The 21,122-nt window shown below is 35.1% G+C and overlaps 2 protein-coding genes across 2 annotated transcripts in view; both read left to right on the plus strand.

Moving 5' to 3' along the window:
- The window catches only part of LOC117118416 (hyalin-like), a 36,256-nt gene extending 20,738 nt beyond the window's left edge, over positions 1-15,518 (plus strand). Inside the window, exons 8-11 of the mRNA XM_033263367.1 lie at positions 8,493-8,741; positions 13,424-13,672; positions 14,031-14,273; positions 15,457-15,518. Of these exons, the coding sequence (XP_033119258.1) occupies positions 8,493-8,741; positions 13,424-13,672; positions 14,031-14,273; positions 15,457-15,518 (803 nt within the window). The remainder of the gene's footprint in view (positions 1-8,492; positions 8,742-13,423; positions 13,673-14,030; positions 14,274-15,456) is intronic.
- Positions 15,519-17,070: 1,552 nt separating this feature from the next.
- Positions 17,071-20,835, plus strand: LOC117119294 (hyalin-like; the record flags this gene model as incomplete). The annotated part of the gene is made up of 5 exons (XM_033264419.1): positions 17,071-17,164; positions 18,812-19,069; positions 19,210-19,458; positions 20,273-20,500; positions 20,722-20,835. Coding segments are annotated over exons 1-5 (943 nt in total), but the record flags the coding sequence as incomplete, so codon positions are not given.
- Between the last annotated feature and the right edge of the window lie 287 nt (positions 20,836-21,122).

Here is a 21,122-nt window from a genome sequence, read left to right on the forward strand (position 1 = left end):
AAATATATATATTGTTGGATTACATAAGAGTAAATTACAAAAATTAATTAATAATTAAAAATTAAAAAATAATACCTAAAATACAAAAATTATCTGCTGCTCTTCAATCAAAGTTATGTACAGTACTGTACAATTATACTGTTCAATATCGCACAATTATTCACAGGCATTTAGTTTTTTTAATTGTAATAATTATATAAGGTATCGATGAATTTTTGTGTCGACTTGTTTTCATTTTCGGTAATGGAAATTTATTGGAATGACGTAGGTTGTATTCACTGACTCTTTCAGTTGGTAACATATCACGGTGCAAACATTAAAATCCCTTTTACGAACTTTAAAATTAGTTGTTCCCTGCTCTCAGCAAGACTAGTAATTTTAGTCAATTTTGACCAAGTGCAATTTTGCAGGCTCGCTTTTGCAACCTTTCAATTTGGTTAGACTGGTGTTTAGTAAGACTACAGTGCCAAACTACACATGCATACTCAGTCAGTGGCCGGATATAGAGTTGCTAAATGCTAAGCATGTCCCCTGTTGGGGCATTATAACATCTCAGAGCACACAGAAGAAACATTCTTCTTCTTGCTTTAGAAATTATGCTATACATTATACTTGTATATCCCAACGTAAATTGTCTTGTAACACAAGTCCTAACAATTTTATATTATGGACAGTATCAACATTTTCACCATTCATAGTGTATTGGATATAACTGATCTGGGACTTCCAGGAAATTTATATTGATAACATGACATTTGGCTTGCTTAGGTTGCATGTCATTATCTCTACACCAATTACCAGATGGGTTTAGAGTTCTGATGCTGTACGTTTGCTATTTCTCCTAGGGTCAAATCATTTCCAACGATTTTCAGTTGTGGTTTCCGCATCATTTACCATAACTGTAAATATGTTGGGCCCCAATTTAGTACCCTGGGAGAGACCACAAGTTTTAAGTTCGGAACGATGTCCTTTAAATTTAATACACTGGGTACGATTCATTGAAAAGATACTAATCGTTTGAATTAATGATGTTCTGACACCAGATTCAATCATTTTAACAATGGCAACATTATGGTTTATCCTATCAAATGCAGTTGTAAAATCAACAGTACATAATGTAGCACAAGTCCCTGGTGTGTCAAGGGTAGATACAACCATATTCAACATATCTACTAGGTAATGTGTTGTCCTGGTTTTCTTCACATTACCATATTGTCGACGGTCTATAAGACAGGGTCAAAATCTGCCCTAAGCCATCCGGCAAGGAATGATCCCAACACTCTGCCTAATATTTTATTTAGCGAAATAGGTCGCAACTGAGAGCCCATCGTTGGTTTTCTAACTCTGGATACGTGAATAATCGATTCGGTCTTTCACACAGATGGAAACACTCCTTCCTTTAAGCAGGTATAAAAAAATTGAGCACAAATGCTGCGATATTTCAAAAGAAAACAGCTTAATAAGTTCCCTGGGATATCATCTGGTTGACCAGATTTGTTAAGATTTAATTTATTTAGGCTTTTCGAAATTTCTCCGTGATGTATTGTAGTTGTGTGGAATTGCAGGCAAAAAAGTGTTTCCAACCTAAGAGTGCGTAGTTGGCAACATACACTAGTAAAATTCAATTTTCGGCCTGTTCTTCAACAGATTCACCTAAATTATTTAAATTAAATTTGTCCGAATTCTTGTTATAACCAGTAGTATTTTAAAGATTTTTGCCATTTGCCTGGTTGTGCTTTTTTAGTCCTTCTATGTTATCTTTGTAATGCTTCATACATAGACAGGCTAGGCCTACTTAGCCTATCAGACTGCCCTTACTGAGACTCGGACAGAATTGAGGACCACCAAGCTCCCTTCTTAAGTGACAGTTCACGCTACTATAGGAACACCTTAACAAGAGTATTACCTTTAGATGTTCCACTTTATAACCATCTTTTTACTTTTTTTGTTTTGTTAATGTCCTATTTCAAACAATTAGTAGGCTAAAATAGCCAAAAACTAGGTTTATATCACTACAGCAGGGCATTTAGGTCTGGACCGTTATTCAAGACAGTAAAAAATACTATGGGTTTTAAGGTAGTATAGATCTTCTATCTGTTAAAGTACCCTCCCTGGGCACCCCTATTTCGAATTCCTGGAACCGTCACTGGCAATTACAACAAATATGAAACCATATTACAGTAGCTTGATGCCTATAATAAAATAACTTATAAAATTCACCAAACTTCGTAATATCCAGCTTCCAGGGCCTTCGCACCCCGGAACACCCACCGGGAGCCCTTGGCGGCCCATGGCCCCTAGCCTAGATGCTCGCTTCGCTCGCATACTCGACCATATGAAATGGCCCACCCCCCACTTTCAAAAACGTTCCGCCGCCGTTGATTAAAAGCTTGTAAAAAACTAAAGTACCTGTATTTTTTATTTCACAGTCATAATGAATATGCACTCATACGGTACTTGAATGGTTCAATGACTTTTTTAGATAATTTTTATTTTATGACATACGTAAAAAATTACAAACCGTTCAATAAAAGACAGTGCACCAGAGCCCTAAATAGTCATAAGCCAAAAAGTCTTGGGCGGACTGACCGTGGTGCAATCACATACCCTTAAGTTGTATTAAAAATACAAATATAGGCATATATTATTTGTAAGGCCTTTTGTATAGGCCTATAGTCAGCAAAAAAACAAAAAAAAACAAAAAAACAAAAACAAAAACAAAAACAAAAACAAATCCCGGCCGACCCTGATTCCCAAAAATAATCTGCTTGGGCAATACATAGATTTTTTTCAACCTTTATGGGTGTATATTTAGCGCGAGTAGGTCTGCAATCATTGGTGGCGATGTTTAGAGCCACATTTCGCAGATTTGGCATAATTTGGCTCAATCTGGCATATCCTTGAGCCAGGACACGGCATAATTTAAAGGTTATCGCTGACAACGCTGGGTGGGAGTTTCCTACATTTTCTGATTTTAGTAGCAACATTATAGATATCAGAATTTATCTAGTCATAAAAGCATCGAATTCTTCATAAACATTTACCTAAAACAAACCAATCAATACATTCCACGGAACACAGTTAAACGTATTGCCAAACTATTAGTGTTTAAAGCATTAAAATTATAAACCATATTATTAAAAATGTTAAAATTATTGTTCCTAAAATAATAATTATGATCATGCTATAAATAAGAATACGAAATTAATTGTAATTCAATAATTTTCACCTACAGCTAATGAGTGAAGGCCGAATATTCCCTGCCTGAAATGGGTAGTACGAATATTAATAATAATAATAATAATAATAATAATAATAATAATAATAATAATAATAATAATAATAAAACAGTTAACATCAAAATGTAAACGGAAATCAATTCTCAATGATAACTGGACAGATGAAAAAATATCGTTAGCGGTAATTAGTGACAAGGTGTAATATACTCCATCCATTCGATTAAAAACGTATTATATTAAATAGAACACAGCTTTTGAGTAACACGTCAATTGTTAATTTTATTACATAATGTATTTATTTATTTGTAAGACAACATTCGTGGAGAGCTATGCTACACGATGTACCTTCATCTCCTTTATTCGAACACTGTATCTACCTTTCTTTGATGATATATATATATATATATATATATATCTGTCTCTTATACACATCTAGATGTGTATATATATATATATATAATTAAAACGGAACAGTAGAGAAAATCCGATCAGAATGACAAAATAAACTAAGCATCCACGGAAAGAATCCCAATATCTGCAGCAGATCCGTGTCGGCCTTCCAGGCCTCATCAGTGCAGCTAGGGTATAGACCCAAACGAAACGTAGTCTATTTTGTGAATATTAACCTGGATAAATTCAATGCAATTCTTTTCAATTTATTCACCTCCCTTAGGAGAAAAATATTCCAATATAAATACAAAACAAAAATACATTAAATTCCATAAAATATATAATTGTGAAGCAAAATTAATAGTAACAAATTAATTAAATAGTGTTAAAATAATACAATATTTTATTCGTTGGAATTACAGATTTGTATATCAATAATATTTTTGTTACGACACATCCTTTGTGTCGTACGTGTAGCAAGGTGGAACATTGCAAGATAAGGCAATTCCCCCTCCCCCCAACTAAGTTTGTGGAGGCTCTGAATTCGGCAGTGTTGGGGAATGTAGAGACGTATGTTTCTCCTCTGCTGTTGGAGGATCCGTCGGTCTAGCACCCTCGTCTCTAGCGTGACCACTGCTTGGGTATTTACCCAAGATCTTGGGTATTTTGACTTGGTCTTGGGCTCTGGGGTATTCTATTCAAATCCTTGGGTATTTTATTTTTACAAAGAAAATTAAATATATTTTTCATGGAGAAAGAATTAAGAAGTAGCAAAGTATATTTCAGTCCATTCAAATAAGCAAAACTTAAAGAAGTGCACATAACATTGTTAATTGACTGTTAATTGCTATAGACATAGGTTCAGAATTGCTTATTTGTGATCTGCGTTGATCTTACCTAATTAATGCATTACATAATACAACTTGATCACTGATCTACATATAACACTGGCCGACTGAGGGCGTATTTTTCTATCCGTATTATCACCTCATGAATATTAATTTTATTAATTAACACAAACAATTATTACAATAAAAAATAGTTTATAAATTGAACTAAAAGGGAAACTATACATGCGAAAATCACGTATTTTTCAAATTTTAATGCATTTCCAGGAAGCTTGGATAAATTTGAGGAATTTTTGCTGAATCTTGGGTAATTTTGACCAATTCATTGGGTATATAAACAATTGTGAGTGGTCACGCTGCTCGTCTCTCTCTGGTCCGCTTTCTCTGCTTAATCTTCGTGCAGGTGGGCAGTGTTTCTAGGGAGGTTTTTCGCAGGGTTGAATATAGCGTCGGCTGAAGGGTTCGATTATTCTATGGAAGACTCGTCCGAGCATTTGGATTCATCAGAAGCTGAGAATTTAGTCCTCGGTTCTGATCCGATTCAGCTCGTTGCCCTGGCGATGCCAGCCATTCGTAACTAGTATTCAGCATTCTTCAGTTGGACTCTCAAGCAAAGCCTGAGCTGGTTGCTGCGCAGCGTCTTACGGGTGCCTTCCTGGCGCGCCCCCGAGGACCACTTTAAGCAGTTCATTCAGGCACCGCCTATTTCCTGCGCTGCCAAGGGCAGATTGTAGAAGGATCAGAAACTTACATAGGCTGCGATGTGGTGTTGTCTGACCACTATTGTTTATGCTGTGACTAGGATCGGAGCTAGTGAGGAGCCCATTGATACCCCATCAAGAATTGATTGTGAATAATGGTAACTATATACGGTGGTTTCATAATAGACATTTGGTCATAAACATTGATAGTAATTGTTATTGTCGTGATGGAATAATAGACAACTGGATTTGCGTCAGGAGAAACATGTATGGGTGTAATTTTGCCCTACCTGACGTGGAAATGTACCGAATACTCAGTACATTTGAAAACAACTGCGAAAAAATCGCAAGTTGTTCTCGGGTGGGACTCGAACCCACGATCTCCAGATCACTAGCCTGGCATCATACCTTCTAGACCATCGAGCTTGCACCTGATGGCCAGGGTTGAATTCGAGTCCAAGTAAGCAGCGGGTACTGCAGTCTTGATAGTAATTGTTATTGTCGTGATGGAATAATAGACAATAACTGGATTTGCGTCAGGAGAAACATGTATATGTAATTTTGCCCTACCTGACGTGGAAATGTACCGAAAACTCAGTACATTTGAAAACAACTGCGAAAAAAATCGCAAGTTATTCTCGGGTGGGACTCGAACCCATGTCATAAACATTAATGCGTCTGGGCCGTAGGAAAAATAAATAATTCTTTTAAGTTCCTTCTTTGCCATCATTACCATCATTCACAATACTCAATTGCTAACTCAATAGAAGGGGATTTTCTAAATCAAATGAAACAATAAATGCAGTATTCGTGTCTGTGGCTACAAATGTTTTAGGTAGCAAAAGTTGTAATTATAAGTACCTATGGATGAGATAATAGGGCGAAATTTGAGAATAAAAAAATTATATCTGATTTTATGCAACTTTGAAAGCCCGTAAATCCTTGCAGACTCTTTAGGATCATAGTAGGATGTGATATATTCAACTAATTTCAAGTTTCGTGCGCTAAAGAAGTAGCGAACGACTAGGGATACTTCCCAGGGAGCAGAGAACGTTGTAGTGGTTTATATGTTATCTAGTGACCAGGGGTAATAACGCTCGAGCCTTTCATCGTTCAATTTGAAATTGGCGCCTTATAAATATTTGGATATTGCTAATAATTTTTAAGTACCATCATTCCACTACCCTTGTATACCCTTATCTGATGACTAAGCGACTGTTCTTCCTTAAAGCTTTTAGTATCCTAAGTTGCTTGAAGTAACTATATGTTGGTCGATAGGAAGCTACATACTGGTGTGCTATATGCGATAGGCTAGATTTTAAATTTCTTTTTAAATTTGGATCAGATATATTGTTCAGCATGCATCGATGAACCATATCAAAACATGTGTAAATGACTTGATTCTAAATGCGTGAGACCCAGTTTCTGCACGTCATCTTCTTCCTTTGAAAGAAGCAGAGAGAAGAGATTGGTAATTGCTTCACCAGCCATGAATGACAACACCGTGTTCTTTGTTAGCCTTTTTAACTTTCCCTCATGTATTTTTGCACATTTCGAAAATCGTCCCCATCCACGTTTCTATTAACAGATTTTTAGGTTCTTTTAGACGGTTTTTGATGGCACTTCGTAACACCAGTTTTCGGATTGCATGTAGATCCTAATAATTAGTGTTAGGCAAGGCAATTTCCAGATCACTATAAAAAAAAAAAAATAGTATATAGAGGTAGTGTGTTAGTTATTGCATTTGAAGACAATTTAGAATTTAAATAAGGGTTCCGAAAATATCTTATTGACTGCCTTGTAAATATTAAGCAACAACAACAGCCCACCGCATTTTGCTACTAAATATTGTGTATCATTATGATTAACACTTTGAGCGCCAGATGTTTTTTACAGTGATCCACTGGGAAACCAGAGTTTTTAGCAGATTTTAATGTATTTCAAACTGACCCTGAGAACAATTACCTAATTCAAACCAGATGTGTTATATACCAAAAGAAAGAAGAATACAAGTACCTCAAAATGATACCATTTGTTTTATTCATTGAATACTGTAATATGTACAAAAATTGATAGGAAATATGACTACTTTTCGTAAATTTAGCTCAAATGGGACAAAAAGCTGAGATAATGAGGTTTTTGTAAATAGATGTAATAAAATATGCGGTACAAACAATATCAATAATAATAATAATAGTAATAATAATAATAATAATAATAATAATAATAATAATAATAATAATAATAATAATAATAATGTTTATAAACAGATATTAGATCAATCATAGCTAGGCTAGGCTTATGCCCCCTTCAACAAACCTAGGCCTACTATCCCAGGTCTACACGATTGTACAGCCAAAAAGGCCTAGGCCTAGGCCGCCTAGGCTAGGCCTACGATTTTACCTGGGATCTTGGTTGGTACTTTCTAGCACTGGCCCTAGACTAGCTTAGCCTAAAAAGCATTATTTGGCCTCTAAACATTATAAAATATTTATAAATATACTATTCCTACTTATATTATCAATTAAGTCGTTTTCAGAGTCTGAATCTGCAAAAAATTCGGCAATAACTTCGTCCACTGTGAATGTAGCCATGACGCGAATGAAAGGAATCCTTTTCACCAATGCCTGGGGTAGGTGGGTGATTTCAAATAACGATTTCTGGTGGTTCAGACATCCATTTCAGCTCAAATTTTTTACACGTGGACAGCAATAGGTCCATCAATTTAATTTAAAAAAAAAGACACTCAAAAGACGGAAATTTCCGTCTTTGGCGCTCAAGCGATGATTTCAGGATTGAGTGCTACTCCTATTGGGTGTTAACTTCATTTGAGTATGAATTTGAGTTAGCGCCCATATTCTAAATAAGTCTGGAATCAGACACTATGCCATATAAATTTATGTGAACGAGCTGTGTTGAATTGAATACACAGATAAAGTAAACTAAATTCACACCGTCTATATTCTTTCGTTTGCGTCTGATTCCAGAATTGTATTATGTTTATTCTTGTTTGACTACAAAGCACATAAACTGGCCAAAATGTTATAATTTTTAATGCAGTAAATAATACTAGTATTTTAGTTTGGTAATTGGTTACTGCCCATTAACAACACCACCTGAGCAATATTCTATTCTACGCACCTAAAATAATTATCTTAACTTGTTGTGTACACGTCATGTTTTCATGTATGTCCTCACACGTATGTACTCACAGAAAAACATGCCACTAGCACCCATATGTCACAATTGCTAGGCGATTATCTCCATCATTAATTTTACCACTAGTATACTATGTAAAATACATTTTTTCCTAGATAATGAGGCGCCGATAATAGAATTTTGCCCTCCTGATATAAAGATATCTACAGTCAGTCAAACAAATACTGCTGCTGCTGCCTGGCAATCTCCTACCGCAACAGATAACTCTGGCGTACCTCCAAATATCACCACAAGTATTCAGGAAGAAGATTTGTTGGTTATTGGAGATCATACTGTGCTTGTCAACGCAACAGACGGGTCAGGAAACGTCAACACTACGTGTTTTTTTAATTTAACAATTATAGGTAAGTAATCTCTTTTGAGCATACATCATTAGTAGGATATTCTATTTCGTGAACAATTGTCTGGATAAACCGACTAGCTACTACTGTTCCTTTAAGAAAATCCTTAGAGACAAAAATATAAACCATCCGCACGTGACTTCGCCCACGCAGAAGCATCATCCCCATTCATTTGTTGTCGTGCGACGACCAGGCATACTTTACGAAATACAGCATTAGTAGGATAATTTGGAGCACTTTTGGCAGAAAGTTATATGTTTTACAAATTCAAAATTTCCTTAATTAACGTTATAGTATAATTTGCATTAGTGATTCCTGAATGATCCAGATTTAATATATTTTTATAGTTTCTGGTTTGTCAGAGAAACTCGGAAAACGAACAGTCTAGAAACTTCCTGCTTAATGTATAATGCAACTGTAAAAATTGCTTGTTTTATTCAATCTGTAAAAACAACCAGAAGAATATCACAATGACAAGCGTTATAAAAACTAAAAACTACCGTCCTTTAAGTAAATTAAATAGCGCCACCAACTTCAACCTTCATCATACGACTATTTAACTATCGCCGCCAACAACACATGCGACACAACATGGCTGCTATCACCATATCAACTGATTAAACTGAATGTTATTGTTGCCTACCTAACCCAAATACGATTGTTCTATGAACTGCAGAAACACAACTAGGTCTACTCACTATAAATAATCAAAGCTTAACTGTTAGCGATCACTATAGGCCTAAACACTTAAATTATACCTATCCATGATACGCAGTAATCCATTATGATCCTTTACCGTAATCCAAGCCTTATTTTATAAACTTAAACCTAAACCAAGATTAAACCCTAATCATCTTTAATTAAATATTCTTACTTCTTTGGCTAGATTTCTAGCTTCTCATGCTCTCATACTCAGCTAAATTTACATTCATTATCGCTACCCATCAACAGGCCGTCACCATGATTACACTTCGCACTCGGTCTACTTCGACTGACCCTGCAGCCACTGTCTCCTTCCAAATATGCACATTCACCGCGCGCTACTGACAATCGTTTCCTAATGAAACGGTTCCCTTCCAAAAGTGTTGCAATAGCAATGCCAAATGTAAAATTATCTGATGAAAATTGTAAAGAGGGCAAGCAGAACAATTTGTTTTGTGTAAGGTCCTTAAAGAACATTTGTAAAAATAATATGTTACAACAGTTTAATTTAATTATGTAATATTTAACTCACCTACAATATGCTACTCAAATATCATTTTAAATACATCAAACAATAATATTAAATAAGAATTTCAGAATATATCTCATTAAAATATAGTTTATTTCACTTAGCACTTACAGTTGATTTTTTAAGACTCGTAGCACCATAATTTAATTTATGTTAACAGTAAATTTCACCTGTATCTTGCATCTTTACATTATCATTAACTTCATAATATATTTCGTTTTTGTTGATCACAATAAATGTTTCTCACATAATACGTTTCGTGAATGTTTCATTCACTTCTTCAGGTAGACTGTTGATGTTAGTTAGTTCCAGCTTGGTCTGATGTCACCTCGGTGTTGTAAAGGTCGAAGTAGGCATGCGCAATCTACTGGTCGTCTCAAGTGGCCTTGCCTGATCTTTCAAACTCTGTCTAATGCCCACTTCGGGTAATTGGAGCAGTTTTCTTGATGTTCTTCATTTCTAGTTTTTGTTCTTTTGTTGAGACAATACTCTTACATCTGTCAACTAGTGTATTAATTACACTTAGTTTGTGTTCTAGTGGATGGTGTGAATTGAAGTATTGGTTGGTATGAGTAGGTTTTTTTATAGACTTTAGCTTGTAGTGAGCCATCATTTTAAAGAATGATGAGGGCGTCACCGAAAAAAAATTGATTGTTCTGCATGGTTTCTGATGGACCAATGGATGGTTTCCAAGGGGTGTGATGGTGTCTTTCCGGATGACAGCAATAATGCCAGAACGTGGGGTTAATGTTGTTTGGTGCGGATGCTTTTGCCTTCTTTTCCATCTGTTCCATGTAAATGTGTGTAATGATGGGGCTGACTTGCTACCTACAGCGATGCCCTTTTTTTTTATTAAAGCTGAAATGGTTGATGTTTAAAAACTGGCTTAATAATTCAACTTTGTTTGTCATATTTATTATATCATCCAATATACCTGCCTTTTACAAAACCAGTCTGGTAACAGGGGCAGATCCAGAGATGTCCAAAAGGTGGGGGGGCCGAAAGAGGGGGGGGGAGAAATTTGGGCCGATCGAGACAACAATGCCCTAGGGGTCCGAAATTTTTGTGTTCTAGACGCCCAAAAATAACATTTGAGGCGTTGTGGGCTATCATTTTTTTCTTTTCCTTTCTTTTTTCCTTTTTTTTCTCTTTTTATTAGGACTTAGGGGGGCCGGGCCGGCCCGCTAAGTCCGCCCTTGGGTAATGGTGTATACTTGTTTTACTTTATAAATTCCTAAAGAAATCGTTTTGAGGCCATTTTATAATTCGTCTTTAATATGGATATGGGTCTCCATTATATAATAACGTTGGATTTCCTCTGTCTTTGTACAGAAGAATAACCATTCCTCTTTTATTTTTGTGTAAGGCATTTTGCATTCAGTACTTACTTTATTAAGGCTAATGACAACAAGTTTATTTATTTTTTTTAAATTATCGACCAGAAGGTTGGTAGTGGAGTGGAGTTGAATAGCTCAGTGGTTAAGGTGCTTGCCTCTGATCCCAAGGTCCTAGGTTCAATTCCTGTCACGACAGGACTTTTTCTCACGACAAACACAACTCCACTCCCTAAGCCTCATAAAGAGACTTCGCTGAAAAAGCATCACATTATTGCATTTATTTAAAGAGGGCCTCTATATATCAGCCGACCTTGTTGGATACGCTGGAAGGGTAACCCTCTATAAATATGGTTAAAAAAAGTTGGTAGTCCATCTATATCAGGGTTTTTACCATGTAACATCTGATCTAGGGTATTTTTAAATTCTGTGTCAGAGTGAAAGTGCCTTCGCACTCTTGTTGATCAGTAATTGAAAGTTTAGGAAGATAGATATCTGAAATAAAATTCATGTAGATCGTATGCAAAATCCGACGGTCCTATTTCACTTGTTAAACTATATAAATCCTTGTAGTATTTAACCTGCATATCTATAATTGTACCTATTTTTGTAATTTCATTACCGTCAGTATTTATGAGGCTATTAAATTTCGCTGTTAACTTTCTCTAGACTGAGAAAGTACTTTGTTCTTTTCAGTACAAATGCACGTCAGGTAGGACAACATCATTTCGTATTATTTCTCCTAACGCAAAATGCCATCGAAATTATTCATCTTCCCTTCTTAATTGTTTTATAACTTTATCTAAATCGTTATTATTTTTTGTAGGGTTGCTATTTTTTATATAATTTACGTATAGAAATTTAACTTTTTTAAAGCTTTCTAGTCGGTCTCTCTTTTTTGTGCTCTTAAGATTAAATAATGTTTTGCAAAGTTTCTTTTTAGACTTTCACATTCTTTTACAATTTGTTCAATTCCTCCTCTGAAATCATTTTCAGTTAGCGTGCTTACCTTTAATTTCTAATAAACTTGTCCTTTTATTATTTTCTTACAATAATTCAAAGCCTCATCGTAATCATGGTCTGATTTCGGTAAGTGTCGAATGTTACATTCATTATTAAAGTTAAGAAAATTATTACTCTTAAATAGGTAGTCTAATCAAAATTTAACTAGTGGATATGGTTCCCATGTAAAACGTTTATCGCTATTGTATCTATTTTTCCAAACATCCGTAAGGTAATGCGACTGCAACAGAGTAATGTTAAGTGAGGCATACTTTGACAATTGTGTCGTTTCCCGCCCTCTTTGTAAAACTTTGAATCAAAAAGTATGTTAGCATCACCGCCTATAATAACGTTTTCGGACCAATCACGTATTTTAATTTGGTTATCAAATTTACGAAAAAAAACCCTCTATTTTTTTCTGTCTGTGAATTTGGTGCATAATATTCCAGATTGACATTTCAACTTCATTTATTGTGAGTTACAATTCAATGTTTCGCCCTTCGTTGCCCATTTCTTTATTTGGACGTTACGATTTTGACATTCACATTTTACAGCTATAAAAAATATTTGATTTGAAGTGCATTTACATAAGTTTACCGTCGCTAAGAGAAGAGATAACTCTATCTTTCTTTGATGAATTCGGTGTTATTTCTTTTCTTTATCATCAATTCGTGTTGGATTTTCTACTGTACCGAATTATGTTATTTGCCTGTCGGTACATTTTCAAGCTGCTACTTCTTTTCTTTTCTTTTCTTCAAATTTTTAGATTTTTGCCTTTTCCCCCTTTTTTTTCCAGGGTTACATGTTTTGTAGTCTTTTTAGGTGCTTTTAGCAACACTCTAGTGACGCGTTCGTCGATTTCTGGTGATTATTATTATAGAGTTTAACAATACTATCAATGAATTATATGAAATATAATGACAGAACATTTTTTTTATATATTTATGAAATCGAGCCCAATAAAAAAAATCCGGTAAACACAAATCATTTTTTTAAATAATATATTACCATTTTGTGTTTTATTTAAAATTTAGATACAGTTATCTGAGGTGAGTCAGGCAAGGGAGCAAAATGATCCAATGTAGTTAAAAAGTTTCTTCAATTTTTTTTTATTGTAGATAATGTATCACCTATAGTTAATTGTATAAATGACACTATCATAATGCTTGGAAATGATAGCTCAACCGCTATAGTCAACTGGACGGCACCTGAAGTGTTCGACAATTCCGGGGAACCGGTGACACTTACTTCAGACCCACGGCAGAGTGGGGATGAATTTGGTATCGGCACGTTTGTCATAATGTACACTGCAGTCGATGTTTATGGCAACGCAGATCAATCGTGTATATTCACTGTCACAGTTAAAGGTACAAAATGAAATAATACAATTGTGCTAAGATCCGAAAATAAACACATTAAGATAACAAAAACAAAAATAATAACATTAACAAAATAATGACACATTTGGTAAATTCTGATAATAACTATGAATCAAGAATGTGGACGTTATATCGTAAAGGTGTTTAATGACAAGATAAACACCCAAGGATAGGTCGAAATATTGGTGTGTGTGTGTGTGTGTGTGTGTGTGTGGGTGTGTGTGTGTGTGTGTGTGATATATTAATAAAGATATATATATATATATAATGTGTGTGTCGCTTATGTATTTTTAAAAATAAATCAAAACAGATATTGAGTCACTCTTATGATTGTATTACTATTTAGATTTGGAATCTCCCTATTTTGAAAATTGTACTGATTCGTTCACTGTGGGGACAGATCCAGGATTAGCGACAGCAGTTGTTTCGTGGGATGAGCCAGTTCCTATTGACAAGAATGGTATAAATAGGACAGTCCAGAACTATTATCCAAACGATATATACAATGTTTCGTCTTACACTGTAGTCTATGTGGCATACGATATTTACAATAATAACGCTGTGTGTGAATTTGTCATCACGGTTAAAGGTAAAGTCAAAAGAAAAGGAACACTATCACATGTATTTATTTATTTATTTATTTATGTCTGCTCTATTATTTCCCTCATATTATAATGCAAATTTAAAAACTACAATTACAATTACAATTAAAAAGTATATACAATTAAAAAAAGACCTATATCATTTGTGGTCACGGTGGCCTTTTAGGTAACTTAAGATGCGAGACAGTTTCCTGATAGGTGGCATTCATCTTTCTTTCGGTAGTTGCGTGTATTAGATGGTTCTTGAGGTTTGGTGCATTCTGCTGCTGTGGGACTGGATGATTTTCCCCATGTTGTTAAAAGATTGAAATTATTTTCGTTGAATACCTTGTGAAGTTTGCTGCCTACAGGAAAGTGTTTTTTAACTAATTTCAGGGAGGACCTGCAGCCGATGTTGGTTTTCACACGTTTGTTGGATGGAGGGTTTGTTGTACTTTTTCTTTTAGATTAGTGCAAACTTCAATTTTAAAGGCTATAGCACTTTGGTGGTATGTGGTGGTGCGAGTAAGATTAATTTTTTCCAAGGGTCCCTTAAAAACTTCAATAGTTGGTGCTTTGCCAGTAGATTCTGCAATTATGTTCCATTTCCTAGATGTCCGAGGAAAGAATGACATCTTGTAATAGTCCCGACTTGAGTGAGGAATACTATATGCCTGACTGTTTTCTGTGCGAGATGGAGCTGTATAATATTTTGAGATTAAGTATTTGCTCATATCAATTGCAACAAGATTATTGTGGATTTTATAGAACATTGCTAATCTTGCAAGTTGGCGCCTTTCAGCCAGAGTTTTCCATGATAGTTCGTGGATCATGGCATTGACACTAGCTGTACACTTGCAAGTTGGCGCCTTTCAGCCAGAGTTTTCCATGATAGTTCGTGGATCATGGCATTGACACTAGCTGTACGTTCATATCTGTTAAGGGTGAACCTAGCAGCACGGCGTTGAATCTTTTCTATTTTTTTCTTTTAAGAACGTCTGTGTGAGGATCCCAAACAACACTTCCGTATTCCAAAATTGGTTGGACAAGTGACTTGTAAGCTTGTTCTTTTACTTTTTGGTTATTAATATTTATGTTACGTCTGAGGAGATTTAGTGTATTGTTTGCTTTGACTGTGGTGCTGTCTATGTGCTTGTTCCATCTGAGATCTTTTGTAATTGTTATTCCTAGGTACTTGGCATGATCTACATGAGAAAGTTGATGACCGTGGAAAGTATATGGATAATATGTGATATTTTTCTTTCTTGTGATACTAATAACTTGGCATTTTTCTGGGTGGAACTCCATCATCCAGTTTTCTCCCACAGTGGTAAAGTATCTAGATATTTCTGCATCAGCTTGGTGTCCCCTTCGCTGCTTACCGTCATGTAAATTAAGGTATCATCAGCAAATAAACGTGTACGGGATGGTGGGATTTCTGCAATGTCATTGATGAAGTAGAGGAAGAGACATGGTCCTTGTGGTACACCAGATGTATCCAGAACGCTGCTGGAGAAAACACCGTCAATCACTACTGATTGGTTGGGTCCTGCCGCTGAGGATGTTTTTAATCCAATTGTTAGTTTGACCATTGATTCCATACCAACGAAGCTTTTCAACAAGTCTAAGATGACGACCTTGTCAAAGGCTTTTGAAAAATCGATTAGGCATACATCTGATTGGTACCCATCTTGCATGTTGGTAACATTGTCATGTATGAATTCCAGAAGCTGAGTTTCACAGGATCTTTTACTGCGGAAACCGTGCTGGAGCCCATTGGTTATTATGTTACTGTAGATAATATGCTCCATGATTTTAGAAGCTATGCAGGTAAGACTGATTGGACGGTAGTTTACATGATTGTATTTTTGACCTTTTTTAAACAATTGGGGTGACGTTTGCTTTTTCCAGTCCTGTGGTACACTGGCACCACGAAGTGACTTCCTAAATATTATGGTTAGAGGATTTGCGAGGACATCACTCAATTCCTTAAGAACTCTTGGGCTGATGTTGTCTGGCCTGAAGCCTTGCTTGGGTCCAGAATTTTAAGTAATTTGAGTGCGCTAGAGGTTGAGACATCTATGTCAGGCATATTTAGAAATTGGTGTGGAGGTTGATTAGTTTTAAAAATGGTTTTCCTAGTAAAGGCTGACTGAAATTGATGGTTAAGAGCATCCGCTTTTTGTTTAGCATCTGTCAAGAGTTTCCCCTCAGCTCTAATCATCAAAGGTACATATACAGTGTTTAATAAGGACATGATGGAACATCGTAGGCTACCCTGTAGCTTTTCAACGATTAAAGTCCTATTGTTGTGAAGGTTCAGGTAAGGAGTTTTTGGCTTAAGTGTCTCAGTTGCCCAATCCCATCCTGGTAAGTTGAAATCACCTCCAACCATTATGAGGTTATTGACTCTTCGAAATCTTAGATAATGCGTCATCTAGATCATCAAGAGCGATTTCGTCTTTAAAATTAGCACGATAATAGCCAGCAACATATAAGGTATTGCATCCTGTAATACTGATTTTAACCCAAACTGACTCCGAATAGTTTTTTTCGAGGGTTTCTTCTCTAACACTAATGGAGTCACTATTAACAGCTACTAGTACACCACCACCTGTAGAGTTTCTACCTTTTCTGTACACTCTGTATTGAGAACTGAAATACTCGGCATCGCCAATATTTTGTTAAACCAGGTTTCGGTTGCAATAATAATATCGGGTTTGTCGATTAGGTTATAGAATGCAGCTTTTTTTGTTAATTAAGGATTGACAATTTACATTAACAATCCGTAATGGACGGGGCCCAATGGCTGGTCTTGGTTTAGGCTTAGTTGGAGAGGAAGCTGCTTTAGGATGTCCAAGATCGAGAGATAATTGTGAGCTTAAGCTTAGGTCTCCAAGTACACTATATCTATTTTCAGACTCCACATCATGGAGGTCAAAAAGAGTACTACTATTATTTGGTGATGTTTCGTTTTTATTGAGGCTAGTTGTTTCCAGGCGCTGGTTTAAACTCATTTTGTTCTGGAAACAGCTTGGTAAACGGCTGGTAAGTATCGTGTTGTAGATCCAGTGTAATAGTTGGGAGTTTAGTAAGTTTGATGGATGTTAGTTCCTTTTTTTATCTTTTCGAACTGACTTGGGGATGTGCTCTTCCTGATTGCGAGGCCGTCGTCCGTTATAGACCGATGCTGTTTTTGCCCAGTTTTTTTGCAAGGACGACAGAATGAAAATCTAGACTACTTCACATACTTCCGCCCCCTCGAAACTGCCCATGGTGACGTTGAATATGTCGTTTTCCATGTAAAATTGCTGTCATAGGATGGAATTACGTGCTTGCGTGATTATGCTTATTTCTTCTTCGTAATGCTGGTAGACTTCTGCATGTGTTTAATACAGTTGATTAACCGATTTTTTTTTATTCGAAGGATAGAATTCCAAGATGTCGAATGCAATGAATGTGCTGCTGGCTTTCTGTTTTATGCTTTTAGAGCAATTGATCACAACTGAAGTGATTTTCCACTGATGTAGTTTGGTTTTGGATATCAGATTCCAGTTAACGCGATCAAGGTTGGTTTTGCTTATGCGACCGATTTATGGTTTTGATAGGTTGATTAGTCTGCAGCTTGGTCTGTTTTGAAAGTTTTCTTTATAGTCCTTTAATGTGATGAAGGCTTCTTTTTCTGCGATGGTTTCAACACGGTCGTCTATGTTTAGGTTCGTATCTTCAATTATCTACAAGGCCACCGTAACCGCAAATGGTGACTTCAAATATTACATCGAACTTAGAGACACCTTCAAAACCAGATATACAAACCATAAGCACACATTTAGCTCCTTGAAGCATAAGAAGGGTACTGATTTATGAAAACTTGTATGGAAACTTAAAGGAAGCAAAATTACACCCAATCCAACATCAAATGGTCCATAATTGACAAAGTTACGATACAGTATAGAAACAAAAAGCTGCAATCTTTGCCTTATTAAGATATGTCACATCATTTATTCAAAGAAACCATCAACTCTAAACAAAAGAACAAAGCTGCTTTCAAAATGCAGACACAGAAATAAATTCCTACTCAAGACTACGTAACAACAATTAACATACACACCTGCTGAACCTCATATATATACCCACATTAACTTCCTATTCACTCACCCCTGAAGATTGTTACTGCATCAAATAGCTGTATAATAATATTAATAATAATAATAATAATAATAATACATTATATATATATATATATGTATTATTATTATTATAAAAATAAATAATAATAATAATATATATATACATATATATATAATATATTATTATTATTATTAAATTAATATATTATAATTTTAATATTAAATAATAAAATTATTATATTAATATTATAATATATTATTATTATTAATAATATTATTATTATTATTATCATTTATTTAATATAGTTTGAAATGTATACATCCCAAGGATAACTATATATTATTGATATATTTTAACCATTTATAGAATTTAGTTATAACGTACATAAATTATGTTGTCCCATATTGGTTAACAGATCTAGAAGCTCCAAATATTACGTGCCCTGACAATATTACCGTCGAAACGGATCCTGGAAATACAGCAGCATTGGTCGACTGGATGGTTCCTTTACCGACAGACAATGTAGAACTTACCAAATCAAGTCCTGTGGCGGATCCTGATAGACAGCCTCCGACTGCGATCGCTATTACTCTGGAATCTCCTCAAACATACACTGCTAGAGACACAGCAGGAAACAGTGCTTCATGTACATTTTTTATCACAGTTGAAGGAGGTATAATGTAACCTTTCAAAAGACTGCAATAAAACCACGATTGTTTTTACTCATTATAGTTAGTTTCAGCACAGACACTATTTAATATTCCTATATTCAAATTTATTATGCTTCCAAAAGTTAACAATTGTATTTTTTAGATATAGACAAAGAACCTCCTCTAATAGCTAACTGCCCATTGGATATGAATCTTTCAACAAGTGCGGGCGTAAACTACACTGTTGCTGAATGGACTGAACCTACAGTGACCGACGATGCGGGGACACCTAACCTAACTTCAACGCATTCAGTCGGCAGCGAATTTTATATTGGCAAAACAGTTGTGATATACACAGCTGTAGACAGCTTTGACAATACTGCCACTTGCAAATTTACAATTTGTGTACAAGGTAAAAAAATATAGCTGCTGCAACACAGCTTTAACATTAGTCAAATTGTATTTCATTCATTTCATTAATCCATTCATCCACTTTATCAGATTCACAACATTCGTTTCATTTATCGAAATTATTTCATTCAATTCATTCATTACATGCACCCCATTTATCTTATTTGTCATATTTATCTATTCCCTTTATTTATTCATCTCATTCATTGAATTTATCTCGTTCAATTATCTAACATTTATTGACCAAAAACAATATATTACTATTGTAAACTTTTATAAAATGACTGACACAGCCATTGACTAAAAGCATTTATAAATAAAGTTTGATTCTAGAATAGGTTTTACGTTAAAATTCGCAGCTATAGCATTTGTAGTTGTTGGTCTAGATGGACTAATACTGTGTGTGAACGAAAACAGTTACGGAAGTCTCGTACTCAAAATTCCCAGTGACTTTTGACACTTACGAAGTTGAGAGCGACAGAAACAGGTGTTTGATTTATTTTGAAAATAAAAATGTGTTTAGTTTTATCACATAAACTAAGCACATACAAAAAAACAAATTGACATCTTGAATGAGCATTAAAGCCATGTGATTAGTACTAATTAACAAGGCTGCACCATCTGATGACTACAAATTATTCATATTGAATGCGTTATTTTGATCGTTACTTAACAACGCTAGGCTTGTTTGGCATAATACGGACATTGAAAGCACTTCGCAGACCAGAGAGCCCATCTTAGTCTTGAACCATGCCCTCGCTAGTATACTGTTCTGTGCAACTGTAAGGACAGTTGTAAATTATGTCTTTTTTCAGATAAAGAGAAACCAAATCTTGTCTGCCCAAACAAAGTTCTTACCGATCAACCTGACAGCGTTAATTGGCGTATTCCAAAACCAGAGGATAATTCTGGACTAGAAGTAACATTGAAAGCTTCTGCTTCCCCCGATGGTACATGGGAAGTGGGTGAACATTCTGTTACTTATAATGCCACTGATGTATATGGAAATTTGGCCACATGTTCGTTTATGGTTTCTGTAATAGGTAGGTGTAATGAAAACACAATCAGTACTTTATAAAATTTAATGGCAAATTACAAAAATACGGGGTTTTTTTTCTTTTCAATTTACCAGTTAAAAAAGATATCTGGTTTCTGACTGATAGTAGAACTGCCTATACTTATAATTTCAAACAATTCAAAACAATTTATATTGTTTGGATTTTTTTTCTATTTATTTAAACTTTCTTGTTGTTTTTTTAAATAGATGCTTGCGTTGGTGGAGAAAAAAATTGTGAAAATGGCGGTATTTGTTCAGCTAATGATTTTAAATGCGTGTGTCCAAATTTTTATTCTGGTGAATTATGTGAAAATGAACCAGGTAATTAAATAATGTAAACTGTGCTCTTCAATTAAAGAACCTGCAAAATACATCAGAATAATAACATTTCTTTTTATTCATCCACATATCCAGGTATCCATGTAATGCCACGGAGTAACATAAAAAACCCAGTTTTTTCACATCTCACTAAGTTATAAATAATAAAATGATGAGCATTTAATCTTCTTTTAAAAAACATTATCTCACTCAAATTGTCTAAGGTTGTCTAATTTATTCAATTTTTCTATTAATGTATTCAATTTACCTTAATTTTTTTTTTTTTTTTT

This window comes from Anneissia japonica, unplaced genomic scaffold (genome assembly GCF_011630105.1).
Source record: "Anneissia japonica isolate Jap-2015-1 unplaced genomic scaffold, ASM1163010v1 scaffold483_len1788099_cov177, whole genome shotgun sequence".
NCBI lineage: Eukaryota > Metazoa > Echinodermata > Crinoidea > Comatulida > Comatulidae > Anneissia > Anneissia japonica.